Raw genomic sequence first — 24,714 nt, 5'->3', positions numbered from 1 at the left:
AAAGCCAATCATTATTAATTATACTAAATTATTATAAAAGAAAAACTAATCTAGAGTGACAAAAAGCATATCAGTGGTTGCCACTAGCCTGCAAGGCACAAATGCAATAAAACACAAACTTTTGCAGATAATGAATGTTCTAGTATCTTAATGTTATGCTAGCTGCATAGGTATATAGGTATAGCTGCATAGGTATATTTGTCAAAACTCACAGAAATACACTTTAAAATGGGTGTATTTTATTCTGTAAATCATAACTCAGTATTCTGATTTTTTAAATTCAAATCTGATCATTTTCACTGTTCTCTTTGAAGTCTCCCATTTTCCTCAGAATAAAGGGGGAAAACCTTTGTAACAATCCCAGTATATATACGCATATAAACACACTTAAAGACACACACTCAGAACCTCCCCCAACAACACCTGACACAAAAGTTTTACAAAACAATATTTAACCATTCTACCTAGGGGGATAAACTGACATTTTCTATTCAACTTCACTCCTATCCATCTTATTTATGTAAAATGCTCTGATCTCTATTATACTTTATAGCCCCAACTCTATCTTCTGGAAAACCCTTCCTTCTCATTCAGATTAATTTATTAAATAGTTTTAAATATCTTTAAGCAATCTTCAAAATATACTGTACCCCCTACTTTAACCCATGCTTTTAGTCTTAAATCTCATTACTCCCCCATATGAAAACTTTCATTCAGCCAAAGTAGTCTGCCTAATTATCTTTTTACCATAAATTATCTAATACCTTTGCCAGATCTACAATGCACTCAGTACTCCTATAACTTTCTACCTTAAGAACCAATTCAGTGTTACTTTTTTTTTTTTTTTTTAAGACGGACTCTCACTCTGTCACTCAGGCTGGAGTGCAGTGGTGTGATCTTGGCTCACTGCAACCTCCACCTCCTGGGTTCGAGCAATTCTCCTGCCTCAGCCTCCCGAGCAGCTGGGATTGCAGGTGCGTGCCACCACTCCTGGCTAATTTTTGTATTTTTAGTAGAGACTGGGTTTCACCATGTTGGCCAGGCTGGTCACCAACTCCTGACCTCAGGTGATCCACCTGCCTTGGCCTCCCAAAAGGCTGGGATTACAGGTGTGAGCCACTGCGCCCAGCCTAGTTTTACTTTTAATCCCCTTTCTGAAAGATATTTTTTCAAAGATTCTGTAGCACCTATCATCTTATCACATGTCTGCCATTCAGTCATGTAAGGCATTACAATTTATCCTGTTTTACACTGTTATTTCCCCCAATAAAATAAATTGTAGGAAAGATTCTTCTCACCACACCCCAAAATATGTCATAGTCAACTAAGCATTTGTTTACTGGAATGTGTTTATTTTGTTTTATCTCAATTACAAAGTAGCAACTCCAACAACCAAGTGCCAAATATGAACTAGCCAAGACATTGATACTGAATCAAAGTTACACCTACAAATAAATCTTTATTCTCTACTTTAGTCTAAAACATTGAAGTTAAGAATGTAGTAATATCTGCTAAGTTAGCCTGGTTTCTCCTCAGTTTTAGCTTACTTCTTAAACATAACAAATTAATGAGGTATAGTTTATGATTTGTAGCTACAAAATAAAAATGAAATGACTAAAAAAAAATCAGTGAAGTAGACTATTCATATCTTTCCAAGTGAAAAACATTTAATCACACTAAACACAAAAAAAGATTGATGACATACTAAAAATGAAAATTTTACAGCTAATAGTAAAGTTGTTTATACTTAGACAAGTCACAAAAAGCATTTACGAGGAATAAAACACACATACGCAGAAGGAAGACAGAAGTCTAGTGGTTAAAATACATTAAGAACTACTAGAAATTAACTAGAATATGAACAAGAACTCAAAGGAAAAATAGAAGAAATATCCTGAACAAGCTGTACACAAGGAACTGAAATATGAAAAGATGCCTAGCTTCACTAGTAATCATGAAAATGAAACACCACAACATGGTGGATACTACTGTACATCTGTAAGGTTAGCCCCCACAAAAAAAAAATTTTTTTAAGTCTGACGGTATCAGACGTTTTTAAATTGGTATAATTACTTGAGAGAGAAATCAGACAACATCTAGTATAGTTGAACATGTGTACACCCTAGGAGTCAGCAAATCTTCAGCTGTACACATACCCCAAAAAAGATGTTTACTGAAGTTCTAATAGCTAAAAATTTCTTAATAGCTAAAAATTGAAAAACAGTCCTAAATATCCAAAAAATATGTAATACTTAGCCGGACAATGGAATACTATGCAGAGATTAGAAAGTAACTAGTAGTAAAGGTGTCTCTCCTATAATACTGTATGTGCAGTCTTAAACACCTTGCATTCTGGGAGAAAAAAAAACACTAAAATACCACTTATTATGTGAAAACTTCAAAATCAAACACTAAAAATACCAGTGACTATATAAAAAATAGAGTTTGCAGACCACTCAATTTATGCAAAAACCTATGCAGTTTGGGACCTCAACACCATAAACGAAAACAAATAATAACTAGAACCTACATAGATAGGCAATAATTTAGACTGCCCAAGCAGTCATGACTGAAGAATTCTTCAGTAGCTATTAAAAATGTAAAACAAAAAACAATTAAGTGGGAATGTTGGTTGGCTTATGGATGCTGAGACAGTGAAGGTGAGCACCAGGATTTAAGAACCCTCAATGCCAGAACTGTAAACTTTGAGGAAGATACCCTTAGAGATACAGATGGTTACTTTAAAAAAAAAAAAAAGGTATTCAGATTCGAAAGAACTCCAAGCTGCTTCCATTTTCTTGCTGAAGTCATAATCCTACAATCTTTATTACAGCTCTTCCTACATAGAAAATAAACTAACACACTTTCTCATTGTCCTGACATCATTTCTCTCTACTAATTACCTATAAGCTAACTAGTGTTATAAAACCCATTTGTAACAGATGCAACTACATTATGTATCCATGTTGAAATCTCACATTAAATATAAAGAAAAGGTGCAATGTGAAACAATTATGTAAGTGTCTAAATCACACAAAATACTATTTGTTTATGCACAGGCAAACAGGTGTAAAACTATGGACTAAAGGATACATACAACTTAAGAACACAGGTGGTCCTGCAAAGGAAGAGAAATGAGAAGGAGGTGATGAGAACTCAACCTCATCTGTAATGTTCTCTTTATTAAAAAGTAACACTGAAGGAAGATGGCAAAATGATAATATTCTGTACATTAAGTTCATAGATCCTTGTGTTCAATATCCTTTGTAAAATACTTTTAAAACTGGAAGACAAACACACTGCAAAGGGACAATGAAATGGGCATAAGTTTGTCACAAAACAAACTTATGGTGTCTGAAGTTTTTCATAATAAGCCACAAAAACGATTCAGCATTTCTATTCATCTTCCAGCCCAATTTGACTATCATTGTTCTTCAGTATAGCTATCTGAATTAGTAACAGGGACATGAGTTTTTTACAAGAAGCCTAGTTCCACCATCCACAGTCCATATTCACAGATTTACAAAATAACATGCACCTTTTTATGTTTGTTTTTTTTGAGACTGTGTCTCGTTCTGCAACCCAGGCTGGAATGCAGTGGTGCGATCTCGGCTCACTGCAACCTCCGCCTCCCACGTTCGAGCGATTCCCCTGCCTCAGCCTCCTGGGTGGCTGGGACTACAGGCGCATGTCACCACTCCCGGCGAATTTTTTGTATTTTATTTTATATATATATATTTTTTCAGACGGAGTCTCGCTCTGTTGCCCAGGCTGGAGTGCAGTGGCGCGATCTCGGCTCACTGCAAGCTCCGCCTCCCGGCTTCACACCATTCTCCTGCCTCAGCCTCCCAAGTAGCTGGGACTACAGGCGCCCGCCACTACGCCCAGCTAATTTTTTGTATTTTTAGTAGAGACGGGGTTTCTCCGCGTTAGCCAGGATGGTCCCAATCTCCTGACCTCGTGATCCGCCCACCTCGGCCTCCCAAAGTGCTGGGATTACAAGCGTGAGCCACTGCCCCCGGCCAATTTTTTGTATTTTAGTGGAGTTGAGGTTTCACTGTGTTAGCCAGGATGAACGTGCACCTTAATGTCCCAATAGGAAGCTTATTTTCAAATGGACAGTGAATTTTAAATTACAGCTTTCCCCTGAATTTTAACATACACATCTGAAGTGATAAAGCCAACTACCTTATTAATTTGTGTATTATCCATTGCTGTTGATTACCTATGGGTAATTTTTTTTTAATAAAAGTTTTGCTTTGGAATAAAAAGATGTACAAGAGTTACAAAGGAAGTAGAAAGTTCCCACACTCTTAATTCAGTTTTGCCTAATGTTAATAGTGTGTATAACCACATTCCACTTCAAAACTGAGAAATTAACACTGGTACATTATTATTAAACTACTAACTGTATATGGATTTAATCAATTTTTCCACTAATGTCCTTTTTCTGTTCCAGAATCCAATCCAGGAAACCAAAATGTATTTGGTTATTATGTCTCCTTTGCCTCTTCTGGTCAATGTCAATTTCTCAGTCTTTCCTTGTTTTTCATGACCTTGACATTTTTGAGGAGTACTGGTCAGGTATTTTGTAGAATGTCTCTCAATTTAGTTTGTCTGAGGTTTTCCCCAGCCAGGATCATGGACTTTGGGGAAGAATACCACAAAGGTGAAGGGAATACATGGTATCAACATAACCTATCACTGGTGACATTAACCTGGACCACCTGGTAAAGGCAGTATTTGCAAAGTTTCTCCATTAAAAGCTACTAAGCTGCTATTTATTTTTCCCTGTCCATCTATTCCTTTTTTTTTTTTTTTTTTTTTTTTTTTGAGACACAGAGTCTCACTCCGTCACCAGGCTGGGGTGCAGTGGCGCGATCTCAGCTCATTGCAACCTCCACCTCCCGGGTTCAAGCAATTCTCCCACCTCAGCTCCCTGAGTAGCTGGGACTACAGGCACACGCCACCATCCCAGCTAATTTTCGTATTTTTAGTAGAGATGGGGTTTCACCATGTTGGCCAGGATGGTCTCGATCTCTTGACCTCGTAATCTGCCCACCTCGGCCTCCCAAAGTGCTGCAATTACAGGCATGAGCCACCGTGCCTGGCCCCATCTATCCTTTAGTCTATTCCACACCTGAGGAAAGCTTTTGGAAAGGAAAGAGGGGGTGTGCGGAAAAGGAAATAAGTATTTAGAATTATCACTTGGAATTTTTGTTTCAATTTATCCTTTCTCCCGTTTATTTATTCAACCATTTATTTATAACAATATGGACTCATGTATACTTATGCTGTATTTTACATAAAAATCAAATACTAGATTATTGTGCTGCTCAAACTGTTCCAGCTCTAGATATTGGGAGCTCCTTCAGGTTGGGTTCTAAGTCCCTTTGACACAGGCCCACCTTTTGTTTTTTTAACCACTTAATTTTCTGCCACCACAACACGCTCCAGGCTTATCTTGTATCTTCATTACCCCAAACACCAGAATCAGTCATTTTTCCAAGGAGCCCTTCCTTTTATTAGAGAATGGTATTTGGAAATCAAGATCTGGGCACTGGATGTACTCACGGCTACTGAGGTATCACTGCTTCTAGGCCCTCTCAGCAATAGGAGCTGAGGAATACATATATTTGTGTATGCACACTAACCCACATATATAAACACACACACATATATATATACAAAACCATTCCTGTATCTACCTGTACATGTTTTAACTAAACATAAATTCATACTGCTGTCTCTGACTATAATCTAGTAACCTGTGGTTAATTTTTAATCCCAGATTAAACTTTTCTCTATTACCTACCATACTCATAAACTATATACTCTGCTAGCAGGCATTTCATTAAATTTAACTTCTAGTATTAGTTATACTGAAACAGGAAAGAAAAATGTATTTCAAAATGGAGTTCCATGATAAATCATTCCTAACAGTAGAAATATACACTAGCATACACTCAAGAGAACTATATAAATGCTTTGTATTTAACTTTTAACTTATTTTTGAAATCGGTGTTCTATAACTGCAATAAATTCTCTAAAAAGCCATTTTTCTTTACCAAAAAAATGTATTAGAGCCCATCTTACTGTAGTCCGTCAAAATACCACTTTAAAGTGGAGAAAACAGGGAAATTATGTGATTTGTCTAATACCACACTGCCAGCAAAGGGCAAAGCTGGAACTTGACTGCATTTAAATCCAGTTATTCTGACTTCAGTTTCCATGGTATCTGCATGACAATCTATTATAGATCAAAAAAAAGAAGTAAATTCATAAAACAAAAAATAAAGTGACCTTGCTCTAAATATTCAATTCCCTACTATAGCCTCTCTCTGTTGTTTCAAGAGATAAAATATAAAGTGTAGTTACTTCACCTCTGAAAACAGTTACAGGCCTACCTCATTTTACTGTACTTCGCTTCACTGCACATCACAAATAATTGAATTTTTTTTTTTTTTTTTTACAAATTGAAGGTCTGTGCAACACTGTGTCAAGCAAGCCCATCAATGCCATTTTTCCAACAGCATGGGCTCCCTTTATGTCTCTGTATTACATTTTTGTCATTCTTGCAATATTTCAAACTTCTTCATTATATCTGTTATGGTGATCTGTGATTAGTGATCTTTAACGTTACCATTTTAATTGTTTTGAGGTATCTCAAACTGTGCCCTTGTCAGACAGCAAATTTAATAAATATTGTGTGTCTTCTAACTGTTCCACCAACTGGTCATTTCCTACCCTTTCCCACTCCTCAGGGCTCTCTATTCCCTGAGACACAATGATACTGAAATCAGACTAATTAATAACCCTACAACAGCCTCTAGTATTCAAGTGAAAGGAAGAATCACACATCTCTGACTTAAATCAAAAGCTAGAAATGACCAAGTTTAGTGAGGAAGTAATGTTGAAAGTTGAGATAGGCCCTTACACCAACAGCCAAGTTGCAAATACAAAGACAAAGGTCTTGAAGGAAATGAAAAGTGCTACTCCAGTGAACACACGAATGATAAGAAAGTAAAACAGTCTTATTGCTGATATGAAGAAAGTGTGAGGCCAGGCTCACACCTGTAATCCCAGCACTTTGGGAGGCTGAGGCAAGAAGATCACCTGAGGTCAGGAGTTCAAGACCAGCTTGGTCAACATGGTGAAACCCTATCTCTACTACAAATACAAAAATTAGCTGGGCGTGGTGGCGGGCCCCTGTAATCCCAGCTACTCAGGAGACTGGGCAGGAGAATCACTTGAACCTGGGAGGCAGAGGGTGCAGTGAGCCAAAATCATGCCATTGCACTCCACCCTGGGCAACAGAGCAAGACTCCGTCCCAAAAAAAAAAAAAAAAAAAAAAAAAAAAAAGTTTGAGTCATTAGAAGATCAAACCAGCCACAACTTTTCCTTAAGCTAAAGCCTCATCTAGAGCAAGCCCCTAATTCTCTTCAACTCACTGAATACAGAGAGGTCAGGAAGTTGCAGAAGAAAAGTTTGAAGCTAGCAGAGGTTGGCTCATGAGGTTCAAGGAAAGAAGCCATTTCTATAACATAATAGTGCAAGATGAAGCAGCTAGTGCTGACAGAGAAGCTGCAACAAGTTAACCAGAAGATCTAGCTAAGATCACTAATGAAGATGGCTACGCTAAACAGATTTTCAATGGAGATGAAACCTTCTATTGGAAAAAGGTACCACCTAGGACTTTCATAAGTAGAAAGAAGTCAAAGCCTAGCTTCAAGCCTTCAACGGACAGGCTCACTCTCTTGCTAGGGGCTAATGCAGCTGGTAATTTAAGTGGAAGTCATTGCATATTCACCATTCTGAGAATCCTAGGGTCCTTAAGAATTATGCTAAAACTATTCTGCCTATGCTCTATAAATGGAAAACCAAAGCCTAGATGACAGCACATCTATTTACAGCATGGTTTATTGAGTAATTTAAGCCCACTGTTGAGACCTACTGCAGAAAGATTCTTTTGAAAATACTAATGCATATTGATGATGCATCTGATCACCCAAGAGCTCTGTTGGAAATGTACAAGAAGATGAATGTTGTTTTCATGCCTGCTAACATAATATCAATTTTGCAGCCCACTGATCAAGGAGTATTTCAACTTTCAAGTATTCTTATTTAAGAAATACAGTTTGGCCAGGCGCGGTGGCTCACACCTGTAATCCCTGCATTTTCTGAGGCCAAGGCGGGCAGATCACAAGGTCAGGAGTTTGAGACCAGTCTGGCCAACATAGTGAAAGCCCATCTCTACTGAAAATACAAACAATTAGCTGGGCGTGGTGGTGGGAGCCTGTAATCCGAGGGGAGGCAAGGAGAATCGCTTGAACTGGGGAGGCGAGGAGAATTGCTTGAACCTGGGAGGCAGAGGTTGCAGTGAGCCAAGATCGCCCCACTAAATTCCAGCCCACATTTCGTAAGGCTATCGCTGCCATAGATAGTGATTCTTCTGCTCAATCTGGGCAAAGTAAATTGAAAACCTTCCGGAAAGGTTTCTAGAGTCACCATTCTAGAAGCCATTAATAACATCTGTGATTCATGAGAGGAGCTAAAAATATCAACATTAATGGGAGTCTGGAAGAAACAGATCACAACCCTAAAGGATGACTTTGAAGGGTTCAAGACTAAGTGGGGGAAGTTAATGGTAGATGTGGTGAAAATAGAGAACTAGAATTAGAAGTGAAGCATAAAGATGTGACTGAATTATTGCAACCTTGTGATAAAACATGGACAGATGAGGAGTTGCTTCCTATGGAGGAGCAAAGAAAGTGGCTTCTTGAGCTGGAATCTACTCCTGGTGAAGACACGGTGAGTATTGTTGAAATGACAATGAAGGATTCAAAATATTACATAAACTTAGTTGACAAAGCAGAAGGAGGGTTTGAAACAACTGACTACAATTTTGAAAGATCTACTGTGAGTACAATGCTATCAAACAGCTCACATGCTACAGGGAAATCTTTCCCTAAATGAGCAAATTGATGCAACAAACTTCATTGTTGTCTCATCTTAGAAACTGCCACAGCCACCCCAGCCTTCAGCAACCACTAAGTCAACAGTCATCAACAGCAAGGCAAAATCCTCCACCAGCAAAAAGATGGTGACTCACTGAAGGCTCAGATGATCGTTAGCAATTTTTACCAATATTTTAAAATTAATGTATCCACATTGCTTTTTTTAATATAATGCTATTGCACTCTTAATACAGTATAATGTAAACATAACTTTTACATCACTGAGAAATCAAAACATTCATGTGACTCACTTTATTGAGATATCTGCTCTACTATGACATTTGCTCTATTGTGGTGGTCTGGAACTGAACCTGCAGTATCTCCAAGGTACCCCTGTAGCAGAATAAAATACAGTCGGCCCTCCACATCCGCAGGCTCCACAACTGCAGACTCACCAATTGTGATACTGCATAACAATTATTTACATAACATTTACACTTTATTAGGTATTATAAGTTAACCTAGAGACTATTTAAAGTATATGGGAGAATGTGCATAGGTTATATGCAAATACTATGCCATTTTATATAACAGATCTGAGCATCTGCATATTTTGGTATCCACGGTGTTTCCTGGATACTGAGACAACTGTATGTTTTCATACTTGGAGGTGAAACCACAACTAAAATAAACACAAGTTTATTCAAGAAATAAATATTACCTCCATTCTGTGCAGGTATTCTGCTAACAACTACTGTCCAAGCTGAACAAGCAAATGAGATACATACTCTAACCTTCCTAGAAGAGCTCATAATCTAATGAGTCCAGGGAATGAAGCTGGATGTAAGAAAACTAATACATAGAAAACAAGACAATTATAACTGATGTGTAAATACACAGATATGCTTTACTTTTTTTCTTCTTCTCTAAACTACTGAGAATTTTATAAGTTTGTAATTGATAAGAGCCCTAAAGATTGTTTTCTGGCAGAAGCGACTAGAATACTTACTAAAAAAGGAATGTTTGGTAGTAGTTGAAGAAGACAGTTTGGCAGATAACTGCTATAATGCTGAAACACAAAAAGTATGACCAAATGCATTTTGTTGTTGGAAAAGCAACAAAATATAATGAGAAGACCAGTGAGGCAACTGTTCCAGACTTCAGTTCAAAGTCTGTTGTCTTAGCTAACCAACAGTGGACAAAATCACTTAACCTCTCAATCTAAATATCAAGATATTTAAAATGGGGCTACTATCTGTCATAACTATTTCACAAGTATACTGTAGGTTCAAATGAGAATATATACAGCAAGCCTGCTTTATAAATTACTAAATGCCACCCAAATGAAAACTATTATTTATTTTAAAACAATCAGTAATCAGGTAGATACACACAACCATATACAAGCATATATACACAAACACATACATAGAGGATTACTATCCAGCAGGACACAGAGCAACAATGATATCCATTATAGAGGTACTTGGACTCTATTTTCTTAAATGTTACAAAGAAAACATTTATCTAAAACATTTTAATTTTAAAAGTATATCTATTTCTTAACATTTAAAGATTAAATCCTATGAAGCAAGAGCTAGAAATTTAACTGAAAATACTTACCTTAACGAAATTGTCAGGGAACATTCCTCTTCTCCCATTTAGTTCTCCTTCTAGCCATCCTTCCTCCTGTAGCTTTTTCACATTCCTGATGATTTCTCCAACTCGAATAGTTAATTCATCATCATGTACAGCATCATAGTCATACTCCACAATATAGTCAACTAAAAAAGGGGGAAAAAACGAAATGTCTAAAATCTAATTCACAAAATACTGTAAACTATATTAATAAACTTAAAACTAAGGAATCTGTTTAGCAATAATATTTAATACCACAAAGACATCAGCAAGGCTGATTTCAATTACTTTAAATATTTGGCTACATCAGCAAATTTCTTGAATATCTTAATATAGAGTACAATACAGCTATTAAGTGGGAGCCTCAAAAGAAAAATAATGCATAATTCATGCCATCAGACACTCTTAACAATCACATGCATATCCTTTGTAGCAGACAGACTCTGAGGTGGTCTCCATGATCCCCACTTCCTCGTATTCATGTCCTTATGTAATTCTCTTTGACTGCCAATGTGACCTGTGATTGACTTCTAACCAACAGAATATGATGGCAGGGCGTAATGTCTCACTCCTATAATCCCAGCACTTTGGGAGGCCGAGGCAGACAGATCACTTAAACTCAGGAGTTCAGGCCAGGTGCAATGGCTCATATCTGTAATCTCAGCACTTTGGGAGGCCGAGGCAGGCAGATCACGAGGTCAAGAGATGGAGACCACCCTGGCCAACTTGGTGAAACCCCGTCTCTACTAAAAATACAAAAATTAGCCCGGCGTGGTGGTGGGCGCCTGTAATCCCAGCTACTCGGGAGGCTGAGGTAGGAGAATAGCTTGAACCCAGGAGGCAGAGGTTGCAGTGAGCCAAGAACGCGCCACTGCACTCCAGGCTGGCAACAGAGCGAGACTCCGTCTCAAAAAAAAAACAAAAAAACTCAGGAGTTCGAGGCCAGCCAGGGCAACACAACAAAACCCCGTCTCTACAAAAACGCAAAAACCAGCCAGACATGGTAGTGTGCACCTGTAGTCCCAGCTACTTGGGAGCATTGCTTGACCCAGGACGTCAAGGCATTGATGAGCCTAGCCTGGGCAACAGACTCAAATAAAAAAAAAAGATAATGAAAAAGACAATGAATTGTATGTAATTACTTAAGGCTGTAATGCCCATCTTAATAGGAGACTTTTTCCCTTGCTCGCTTTGAAGACACAAGCTGCTATGCTGTAAGCTAACCTATAGAGAGGGCCACAAGCAAGCAACTTAAGGAGGTCTCTGACTGACATCAGGAAACTGAGGCCCTTACTCCAACAACCCAAAAGTAAATGAATGATACAAACAAACACATGAGCTTGGAAGCAGACCCTTCTCCAGTAAAGCCCCAAATGTGAACCCAACCCTGGCCAACATCTTCAGTGCAACCTTGAAGAGGATCCAGCTGGCCATGCCCAGACTCTTAAACCACAGAAACTATTAGCTAATAAATATATATAGTTCTAAACTACTAAGTTTGTGTTACTATTGTATGTAAAAACAGAAAACAAACTCTAAAATGAAGATTAATATGTATTTATTTTACCTCTTTTAATAACAGGATTTTAGGTTACAGGATCACATAAGCATATTTTTAATATTTTACAAGGTTCAATTTTTAAAAAGCAATAACAGCTTTCCTGCTCAAGATAGCAGACTAGCCATATCCCCATTCATCTTTTCTTCCTCCTACAAGACTGACTAAAAAGAAAATACACACACACACACACCAACAACCACAACAACAATCACAACCACCACCACCAAAAAAAAAAAAAGGAAAGTGAGTATGACCAGACACTGTTGTTTGTTAAGCCAAGTGCCATTCCCACATTGCCCATTTCCCTCCTTCCTTTCTCATAGAACCTTAATTCTGTTCAGTATTTTGAGACCCTGCACTTTACAGGCGAAGATTCTCTCAGCCCCAGGGAGTTACATATTCACTAGTCTAGGTATGTACTTCTCAGACACTAAGTACAATCAGGTCAGCTGAAAAACCTTGTTTAAATGCCAACTACAGTTGAGCAGGTGCCAGGATATCTAACTGCCAAAGAGGCAAAGGTCTACAGATAGTCTATGTATAGCAACCTTAATCACATACAATTAAACATACACAGTGAATGGTTTTCAAATAAGCATAAGATGAAGGAATTCTTTTTATTTTTATTTTTTTAATAGAGATGGGGTCTGGCTATATTACTCAGCCTGCTCTCAAACTCCTGGGCTCAAGCGATCCTCCCACTTCACCCTCCCAAAGTGCTAGGATTACAGGCGTGCGCCACCATGCCCAGCTGAGATGAATGAATTCTTTCTTCTGGGAAGGTTTTATTTGACTTTAAAAACAAAACACAGGCCAGGCTCAGTGGCTCACGCCCATAATCCCAGCACTTTGGGAGGCGGAGGCAGGCGGATCACAAGGTCAGGAGATCAAGACCATCCTGGCTAACATGGTGAAACCCCATCTCTACTAAAAATATAAAAAATTAGCCAGGCGTGGTGGCAGGTGCCTGTAGTCCCAGCTACTCAGGAGGCTGAGGCAGGAGAAATGGCATGAATCCGGGAGGCGGAGGTTGCGGTGAGCCAAGATTGTGCCACTGCACACCAGCCTGGGCGACAGGGCAGGACTCTGTCTCAAAAAAAAAAAAAAAAAAACCAAGGAAGGAATGGCCTCCTGCAGACTCTGGATGTTCTTTAACGAGAATTTGATACCTACAATTGCTATAACCACTTGAGACCAGAAAAACAGCGGATACTTAATTAACGTGGAGGAGAAAAAAGATGAAAATAACCTGGATCTTTGCTGGATTCATCAAACTGCTAGATTAACCACCTTTAACTATAATACCTTCAGATTCGTTGCATGAAGTAGTTTCTTAACTTTTAAGTAAATTTTAGACAGGATTTCTATTTACAGCTGAAAACATCCCAACATGATAAGGGACCCGGCAAGAAATTTTAACAAATGTCTGAAAGGGGATGCACAACTGATAAAGCCAAGAAGAGGAAGCCTAGAGAACTTAAGGGAGCTATAAATGAAATACCAAACTGCTCTGTAGACCTCTAAAAGACCAGAAATTCAGAAAACGTAGGCTCACATGAAATGCACGCAGGGCTAAAACAGGGAAATTACTCAATCTCTATATCAACCACAGTAATTCAATGAGATAAAATGCTAAATAGTATGGCATTTTCCTTCCAAGGCAAAAAACTGAAGGGTTAATCTACAAAAAAATAAAAAATAGCTTAGGAAAACTAGTACAGCTATTATGGATGAATGCTGGTTTCTCAGAGCAATGAATACTGAGAAATGTAGAGGTCCCCAAAGCATTGGGCAGTTCCTGACTTGCTAATTCCAAAATAAAATTCTTAACTCCTGCAGGGGCAGTGGCTCACGCCTGTAATCCCAGCACTTTGGGAGGCTGAGGTGGGTGGATCACCTGAGGTCAGGAGTTCGAGACCAGCCTGGCCAATATGGTGAAACCCAGTCTCTACTAAAAATACAAAAATTAGCCAGGCGTGGTGGCATATGCCTGTAGTCCCAGTTACTCAGGAGGCTGAGGCAGAAGAATGGCTTGTACTCGGGAGGCGAAAGTTGCAGTGAGCCAAGGTCGCGCCACTGCGACAGAGCAAGACTCTGTCTCAAAAACAACAACAACAACAAAACTCTTAACTCCTACCCACATAAACAGAGTTCCCAGTTAGCTTTTTATTCATTTATTATTTACTCTTAAAATGTGCAGACAATAGTTGATCATGAAAGACCCATCATAAACTGGAAAACTACCGGGAGAAAGGGTAAGCAAGGGTGGGGAGTAACAACAGAGATGGGAGAATGGTTACATGCAGGGAGACTAATCAAATTGTAAATATTTGAAGGATAAGGGAAGCCAAGTTTCTCCATGTCAGAGAAAGGAGTTACAAGCATATATGGAAAAAGCTACTTTCAATCCTGTGATACTGATTTGTTATAAGCAGTATCAGCATGAACTTAACAGTTTTCAATACATATGGAGAAATAAACAGATATAAATATATGTATACATGTATGTATACACAGATACACATATATTCAACACACACACACACATGCACATACACCCTAGCTCTGTCCAACAAATGGACCTGAAACCAGCAACATTCCAATGGTAATGAGCAAACCAAATGCCACGACTTCATAAATACCACCTACTACTAAAAGGAATCAGGACTCTTTAGGAAAATGGCCAATTCCAAGGCTAAGCAGGAAAAGTATAAGATTAGCCTGGAACATTTTGTTGTGCCAGAAAGTAAGGAAGTTGTCAAAAAAAATGAAATGGTATCAAACTGACCCACAGAAGTGATATCAAAAGGGTTCTTACTGGCCAAATCAGGACATTTTGAGCATCAAAATAATGAAATTAAAAGAATATACCCCATCAAATAAAATAAGCCATGAGTCCATACAGATTACAAATCAATGTTAATTTCTTAAATGCTATGGTTGTATTGTGATATGGTCCTGGTTTATTAAAAATACACACTAAAATACTTGGATGAAAGATATCAGTCAGGAAAAAAATTATTTGTACTATACATCTAACATTTCTACAACTTCGTGATTATTTCAAAATTAAAAAGTTAAAATACACACACAAATGTATATCCTCAAGAGATGTAAAGTTTCTAAAAGAACAGAATGCTATAAAATAAGAAGTGAGAAAATTAAGAAGTTTTTAAACTTTATGTCTTCCAAAGTATCTTACTGTTTTTTGAAGAGGCAGAGATAAATCCAAGAAAATGTTCCAAAACAGGTAAAACAAAGGCACAAAGAAAAAGATGAAAATAAGGAAAAGGCCCAATCAATCCAACATCCAATTAACAGAAATTCAAGGAGAAAAAAACGAGGAATTAACCATGAAATAATACAAGAAAATAATCCTAAAACAATCTTCAAATGGAAACAGGTCTGTGAGAATCCAATGAAATGAACAAATTTTAAAACGTATTCATATTCGGTGCAATTTCCTAATAACAATAAACGATCCTAGAAAGCTCTCTGACAGGAAATAAAAATTTCATCTACAAAAGATTGAGAATCATCTTGGAACACTTCTCACTGGCAATACTGGATTCTAGAAAAAGAAAAATTAAAAGTCACTGAAGTATTGAAGGAAAATTAATTGCATACTCTGCCAAATCAGCAGGCAAGCATAGGATATAACATTTTCACACATGCAACAATAAAGAAAATTAACTCTCACATATGAAATTACATAATGTTATCCAGCAAAATTAAAATATGAACCAAAACAGAGGAAGACATGAAATCCAAGAAATTGTGGCACCAACCTCAGAATAAAATAAGTACTAAATTTGCAGCTGCGCAAAATTAAAATATGAACCAAAACAGAGGAAGACATGAAATCCAAGAAATAGTGGCACCAACCTCAGAATAAAATAAGTACTAAATTTGCAGCTGCCCAACAAATCTAAGGAACAAACAGTCTATACTAAACAGGAGACAAAAAGTTCTAGGAGGTATCTGAGAGAAAAGCAGCATGGGGTACAAACTGTGAAACTGTATGCTATCCTTACAAATCTGGAACTCAGAGACAAGTAAGTCAGTTAAGGACAAAAAACTAAAGATGATTAGAAACTTTTGGAAAGGCAAAGAACTGTACAATGCTCAAAATATAATTGTCCGGGTGCAGTTGCAGTTCACACCTGTAATCCCAACACTTTGGGAGGTTGAGGTGGGTGGATCTCTTGAGCCCAGGAGTTCAAGACCAGCCTGGGCAACATGGCAACCCCCATCTCTACAAAAATACCAAAAAAATGTAGTCAGGAGTAATGATAACGCACCTATAGTCCCAGCTACTGGGGAAGCTGAAGTGAGAGGATGGCTTGAGTGAGAGAATGGCTTGAGTCCAGAAGGTGGAGGCTGCAATGAGCAGAGATCGCACCACTGCACTCCAGCCTGGGCAACAGATCAAGACAGGAAGGACAGAAAAGAAAGGAAAAAGGGAAGGCAACAGGGAAGGAGAAGGGAAGGGAAGGGAAAGGAAAGGAAAGGAAAAAGGGAACGGGAACAGGAAAAGGGAAAGGAAAGGAAAGGAAAAAGGGAACGGGAACAGGAAAAGGGAAAGGAAAGGGGAAAAAAGGAAGGGAAGGAAAAGAAAAAAGAAAAGGAAAAGGAAAGGAAAGGAAAAAGGGGAAAGCAAAAAGGGGAAAGGAAAAATATAATCATATGTACTACTTGGCTTCACAGTAAAAAAAAAAACACGACATGGTCATAATAATGTGAAAGTAATTATTTTAACTTTGACAATCAAATTATTGTACAGCAAAACAAAAGGACTAAATTATGGTTGTAGAACAAAATAGAAATGTTAACAGCCTTGATATTATACAGGATAATAATTCCGAAAAAGAATTGAGAGAGGGAGGTTGGTAAAGGAAAGAGTAAAGGGATGAATATCATTATCATACAAAGTGCTAAGTCCACAAATACACTATTAGTTGCTAGAAAAAGAAATAAAAGTATAAACCCTTACTATGTTCGGATAAAGAGAAAATGTGAGATTATAAATAAGCAAGCTAAATATTTTCAAGTTAAAAATAAACCAAAATCAACAACAGAAACTAATTATTTAGAAATATGAAAGCCAAAACATTAAAATAGATAGATTTAGACAGTGGTTTCCCTATGGAGAATGAGAATAGAAGCAGAGAACAATGAGGCAAGGAAATAGTGTTTGTAAGTCATTTAATATTTTTTATATTTGTATATCACATGCAGGAATTACTTTGACAAGATTTTTAAGCAGTAAATATTAAAGTGGTTTGTTCAATATTACAGCAAAAATGTTTATAGCACCACATAACTGCATACATGTGTGATAATTAAGAAGTTCATTGAGTCAAAGAAAATCTATTTTATTTCCCTTAGAGAAAATGCCATATGGTAAATAGGGTTAAATTCCCTGCTCTTTTAAACTTATTCATAATTAAGTTTGTAATATTAAACTGCAAAAAGTGAAAGACACAGAGGAAAGAAAATCTTAAAACAAAGGTTATCAAAGAAGCAACATTTAGACTAATGAGTGACTTAGCAACAACGATGGAAGCCAGAAGGCAGCAGATTAGTATCTTAAATGTGTGGAAAGAAAATACCTACAAATCTTAAACTCTCTATACCCGAGAAAATATCCTTAAAAAAAGAAGAAAAAATAAAGACACTTCTGACAAGCCAGAAGTGGGACTTTGCTACACAAAAAGAAAACTCTGATGGATGTTCTCTGAGAAGAGCAAAGGAAAGGAAAAAGATTAAATATGAAGTATCAGCAATGTAGAAAAGAAAGGAAAAACAAAAGAAGTGGTAAGTATACAGGTATAAAAACACCGAATGAATAAAAACAGTAACATCACATAGGAAATTAAAAACACAGAAAAATTAAAATAACAGAACCAGTAACAAAGTTGGGAGTTAAAACTGTTCCAAGATCCTTGTATGGTATAAGAGAGTAAAGTTATTAACATCAGGTTTTTATAAGTTGAGAATGCATGTAGTGATCACTAAAATAACAGAAAAAGCATAAAAACGCCAAAAATTGTGGGGAGAAAGAACAAACAAATTTTTTAAATACTCAACTGGCAGTTTCAGCTCCAACAAGTAAAAAGCTTTAAAGTCATCACTCCCACCCTTACAAGAAAAAGGCTAAACCAACTGAAAATCAATTAATTTCCTTGGACCCATTAGAAAATTGAGGACACAGAGCAAACTACCACCTAAAGATACAGACAGGAGGCAGGTAAAGCCAGAGAGTCACGGACAAGATCTATTTATTACCTAGAGTAGAAGCTGCTGGAGCCATAAATTATCAGGAAAACTAGTAGTCTCCTACAGCAGTTGTAACAAACCATCACAAAGTGGGTAGCTTGAAAGAAATTTATTCTCCTCTTTCGGGAGGCGAGAGGGCAAAATCAAGGTATCAGCAGGGTTAGTTCTTTCTGGAGACTCTGAAGAATCACTCCATGCCCCTATCTGGCTTCTGGTGGCTGCCAGCAATTTTTAGCGTTCCTTTGCTTACATAACTCCAACCTCTACCTCCATCTTGACATGACTGTTCCACTGTTACGTCTCCATCTCAAATCTCACCCTCTCCTTACTCTTTTCCAAGGACACCAATCATTCAATTTATTAAGAATTTCTTCATCTCGAAATCCTTAATCACATCTGAAAAGACTATTTCTCTCTCTCTTTTTGACGCAAAGCCTTACTCTGTCACCCAGGCTGGAGTGCAATGGAGTAATTTCGGCTCACTGCAGCCTCCACCTCCCAGATTCAAGTGATCCTCCCACCTCAATCTCCTGAGTAGCTGGGACTATAGGGGTGTACCACCATGCACGGCTAATTTTTTGAAATTTTTTTGTAGAGACATGGTTTCATTATACTGCCCAGACTTGTCTTGAACTCCTTGGCTCAAGTGATCCTCCAGTTTGGCCTCCCCAAGTACTCAGATTACAACAAGCGTGAGCCACCATGCCCAGCCAACTATTTCTAAATAATGTAACATTTACACGTATGAAGGGTTAAGACTCAGACATACCTTTTTTGGGGATAAAAATTCAATCCAGTACAAACACTTAAATGGTAATTTTGATGACTTGCTGGAGGCTGACTGTCGAATAGCATGAAAGTGGGAAACTCCTAGGAGAATGCTGTCCTATGGGGGAGTCCCCACACTTTTGTGGGTTTTATGGTACTGCCAGATTCTCACAGTAAAGAGCCAAGAAGGATCCCCTTATAGTTCTGGCAAGGAGGAAAGGAAAAGTAACCACTGCGAAATACAACCTGAGTATTCTCTGTAACAAATGCCTACACTCCAGGGGAAAGACTGTCAGGGGCTGTATACCACCTAGGAATGGGAATTTCCCTGATTTAAGTCCACTCCACAGCTCCAGGACATCGATCCACTAAAAAACAGAGATTTAATAATTAAGATTATAATAGTATATTTCCCCTTTCCCACATGCTACCACCACATCAATGAGGCTCCAGTATTTACAGCTGAAAAAGCTGCAAGATGCAGATTCTATCTGAGAAAGAGTTCTTAGGGAAACCCAAAGAAAGCAAGGAAGACAAAAACAAAGACACTACAGGAATGTGAACCCCCTGGCACCTACAGCTAGAGCAAATACTAAACACAATCCAACTCCTAGGCAGATAAATATAAATCCTCACACTAACGATTTAACTACCGCAGTTCCTATTACCTAATATGACATATCCAGCCTTCAAAAAATTTCAAGTCATGCTAAGAAGGCAAGAAAAAGCAAGTCTAAAGAGACAAAGCAAGCATCTGAACCCGACTCAGATACAACACATTTTTTTTTAGTTATCTGACAGGAAATTTAAAATAACTATGGTTAATATGCTAAGGGTGATAATATAAAAAGCAGACAACATGCAAGAAAAAAATGGATATGGTAAGCACATAGAATCTCTAGAAAAGAAACAGAAGGAAAAGCTGGAAATCAAAAACACTGTAACAAATAATCGACAACACTGATGCATTCATCAGTAGACTATACAAAGCCAAGGAAAGAATCAGTAAGCTTGAAGAGAGGTCAAAAGAAATTTTCCAAACTGAAATGCAAAGAGAAAAAGAATTATAAAAAACAAAAAAATCCCAGGACAGAACATCCAAGAACTGTGAAAAACTTCAAGAGGTATAAACACACATAATTGGAATTCCAGAAGAAGATGGGGAAACAGAGCAGAATATATGAAATAATAATGGCTAAGAATTTTCCAAAAATAATAAGGTACACCAAACCACACATCCGGAAAACTAAGAGAACAAAATTAGGATACAAACAAAAAAAACTACACCTAGACGTATCACATTTAATGGAAGAAAATCAAAGGCAGAGAAAATCTTTAAAGAAACCATCACAAAATATCACCCTACCTATTGAGGAACAAGGATAAGAATTACAGCAGGCTTCTCATCAGAAAACATGAAGGCAAGAAAGGATGGAATAAAATATTTAAAGCATTGGAAAAAAAAAAAAAACACCAACCTAGAAATCTGTATCTAGTAAAATTATCCTTCAAAGGGAAAGAGAAATAAAGACTTCTTCAAACAAAAACAAGAATTCATTGCCAACAGACCCAACACAAAAGACATGTTAAACGAAGTTCTTCAGAGAAAATGAAAATTATACAGGTCAGAAACTCAAATCAATATGAAGAAGGAGCATAGAAGGAATAAATGAAGATAAAACAAAATACATTTTTTATTCTTAATTGATCTAAAAGATAACTGCTTAAAAGTCATAATAGTGACAATGCATTGCATGATTATAGCATATGAATAGGTGAAATTAATCAATGTCTTAAGGGACAAGAGGAATAAGGAATACTCTATGGTACCAGCACTACACATGAAGTGTTGCAGTGTTATTTAAAGCTGAATTTAACATTAGTTATAAATGTATATTGCAAACTCTAGGGCAAGCACTAAAAATAAAAATTAAGCATAAATGAATGTTAAAAGAGGACATAAAATGGAATCATATAAAACGCTCAAAGAAAACAGAAAAATGGAAAAAAAAAATGCAACCAAAAACTGTTATTTGAAAACATCAATAAAATCAATAAATCTCTAGAAAGAATGACCAAGGGGAAAAACAGAAGGCCCAGATTACTAATATCAGGAATAAAAGACAGAGTATCTCTACAGACCTTACATTCATTAAAACAATAATAAGGAAAAAGCATAAACAAGAATGTACACACAGAGGCCAGGCACAGCAGCTCACACCTGTAATCCCAGGCGGGAGGATAACCTGAGGCCAGGAGTTCAAGGCCAGCCTGGGCAACATAGCAAGATGCTATCTCTACAAAAAATAACAATAGGTGTGTGGGGCAGCACCTATAGTCCTAGCTACTTGGGAGCCTAACGGGGGAGGATCACTTGAACTCAGGAGTTCGAGGTTGCAGTGAGCTACAATCACACATTTGCACTTCAGCCTGGGAAACAGAGCAAGACCCTGTCTCAAAAAAAAAGATTACAGGTGTGAGCCACCAAACCCAGCCTTCCATGTACCAAGAAGGCACCATCTTTGAACTTTCCTCACTAGACACCAAATTTGCCAGTGCCTAGATCCTGGACTTTCCAGCCTGTGAGCAATAAATTTCTGTTGTTCATAAATTACCTAGTCTAAGGTATTTTGTCATAGCAGCTTGAAGGGATTATGATAGAAATTAGTAACAAAACTGTGTAGAGAGGAGAAATTTCTAAACTTAAAGTAAAATGGTCAAAGTTTCAAAGTAACTAAACTAGAAACAGACAGTAAATACTTGCAACAAACAACACAATGAATTAAAAGCATTTATAAGAACCAAAAAAAGGAAATCTCGACTGAAAACAGGTAAAAGAAAGTAAAGTACATTACTTAAAATGAAGTACAGCAAACTCTAAGAACTTAATCCTTACCTAAAAAGAAAAAAGTTTTGCTTAACTTGGTTCTGTTTGGGGGTGCTGGTGAGGTATTCTTCTAATGGGTTTACTAGTTATTAATAACTTTTTTTTAAAAAAATCAGTATTTAAACAAAAAGGATATCTGAAAATCAAGCTTAAAAATCTTAAAATCCATAATTTTTTTAAATTATTACATGCAAAAATATTGGTGGCAATATTATAAAAGATTTTCTACTAGTCTGCTTTAATAAATATGCATTATTTTGACAATAAAAAATCACTTCAAAAAGATAAACAATTTACACAAATTCCAAATAGGCATAAGTTGTATGGGCATTGACTACAGAATGTTTACTTTTAATTCTGGTCAACACAATATAGATAAATATCACAATGGCATCTAACTGAGTCTGTCAAATTAACCTTCTCTATATTATATCACTGATCACAGTATACTATTGAGTGTTAACCTTTATTATAGCAGATGACAAAATATTTAAAATTACACAAAAATTAACAAAAATATATTTCAGTATAAGATAAAAAACTACAAGCTTTACTCTCAAAGTAGTAGGAATATGATGAAAATACTTTAATGGTTCCACTTATTTCCTGATTTTATATATATTACACACACACACACACATACACACACACATATCAGGAAGAAAGAAATATATGTATTTACTTTTTATTCCCAGGGCTAAGTATTTCTTACCACAAACAAAAAAGGCTTTACCATAAATTATTCCCAGAACGAAATATTTATTCTTTACCATAAATAGAGAAATGCAAAACTGATTAGCATTGCTTAATGTCATTAACTAATAACATTTCATTATTTAAGTCCTCTAAAGTTAGGTACCAGATCCATTAGTCAAAATACTACTAATAAAAAGCACAATATCATCCTAAAGTCCTTTTAATTATATATTAGAAATTCCGTCATTTATTTTCTCAAGCTTGTTAAATATGGAATGATAAGCAGCATTTCTTACATGTTTTTCAACAGAGATAAGTAAATCTAGTCATTCTTAAGATAGTGAACAAACTGCACACAAAACCCACCCTTCCTCTTTGTACTTCAAATAGCATACAAAGGTTTGCATAGTACAATACACTCTTAGCACATATCCAAAGAGAAAAAGAGAAGGAAATTTGATATAAGGAAATTTTTACACAGTATTATATTCTTCCTAATGTTACTAAATTAGAATAAGTGACAGATATCCACAAAAAAAACTTAAAGTTTAAAAAACAAAAAAGATTTTTATCTCAAAGACTGATTACCTGAGACAGTTCTAAAAACAAAGAAATTACCACGTACATGTGATTAATGACTTGTCCTAAAATAATAAATCTTAAAAACAAAAAACATACAAAAATCTAAAGAGCAAACAAGTTGGAAAATTCAATTAAATATTATCATTCTTCATCTTTATTCCCACTATTAACTTCAAGAAAACACTAGAAATTATTTTTAAGTATGCTTCAAGCAGATCAAAAAAAATACCATATGAATAGCCATCATAAAGTTTTATAGAACTCACCAAAAAACAACCCTAGGAAAACTTTTGGGTATGTAAGTAAAAGACCAATGTGTAACAGTTAAAATTTGTTAAAAGTCTCTTAAGAGGCCAGGCATAGTGGCTCATGCCTGTAAACCCAGCACTTTGGGAGGCCCAGGTAAGAGGACTGCTTGAAGCCCAAGAGTTCAAGACCAGCCTGGGCAATATGGCAAGACCCTATGTCTACAGTTTTTGTTTATTTTTTTAAATTAGCCACCCGCGATGGCACATGCCTTAGTCCCAGCTACTCAGGAGACTAAGGTGGAAGGATTACTTGACCCCAGGAGGTCAAGGTTGCAGTGAACTATGATAGTACCACTATACTCCAGCCTAGGCGACAGAGCAAGACCCTGTTCCTTTAAAAAAAAAAAAAAAAAAAAAAAGGTCTCTTTAGAGAAAATAGTTACTCAAACAAATGAATACCAATCCACAGTTTTTAGAAGATAAATATTTAAATTTCTTTATTTTTTAAACCACACTAGGAGAGTCTGAAGGTCATATTACTTGCTCTGTTTAACTCAACAATCTTCCTTCTCAAAATGTTTTAAGATATAATTAAGAGGACAAGCTTTAAAATGAGACCAATGAAAGTTTGATTCTGTCTCCTCCACATCTTACCTCTGACTTGGACAAGTAACAATCCCTCTAACTTCATTTCCTGAACCTGAAGAATGGGAAGACTAATGTTTTACCTCATATTCTTGTGGGGAACTGAATGCTCCGTACATTCAGCCTAGCGTAGTAAGAATTCCCTAAATGCTAGTAACTAAGTATCAACTAAAAATGAATTTTAAAATTACCAAAAAATGGGAAGTTGCTATGTAAGAACTTCCCTCAGTTTCCAAACAGACCTTTATTTTTTAAAAAACTAGTCGAGTGCAGCTGGGCACGGTGGCTCATGCCTGTAATCCCAGAACTTTGGGAGGCCGAGGCGGGCAGATCACCTGAGGTCAGGAGTTCGAAACCAGCCTGGCCAACATGGTGAAACCCCATCTCTACTAAAAAAAAAATAATACAAAAATTAGTCAGGCGTGGTAGCAGGTGCCTGTAATCCCAGCTAC

At 36.9% G+C, this 24,714-nt stretch overlaps 1 protein-coding gene across 2 annotated transcripts in view; it reads right to left on the bottom strand.

Moving 5' to 3' along the window:
- CD2AP (CD2 associated protein) overlaps positions 1 to 24,714 on the bottom strand; it is a 142,217-nt gene that overhangs the window by 105,901 nt on the left and 11,602 nt on the right. For both annotated transcript variants that reach the window (XM_009451415.5, XM_527616.9), the window contains exon 2: positions 10,582 to 10,742. In XM_009451415.5, coding sequence (XP_009449690.1) covers positions 10,582 to 10,742 — 161 coding nt within the window. The remainder of the gene's footprint in view (positions 1 to 10,581; positions 10,743 to 24,714) is intronic.

Source organism: Pan troglodytes, chromosome 5, assembly GCF_028858775.2.
Source record: "Pan troglodytes isolate AG18354 chromosome 5, NHGRI_mPanTro3-v2.0_pri, whole genome shotgun sequence".
Lineage (NCBI taxonomy): Eukaryota > Metazoa > Chordata > Mammalia > Primates > Hominidae > Pan > Pan troglodytes.
Note: the sequence above shows the minus strand (reverse complement) of the source record. Positions and strands in the feature narration are given on the sequence as shown.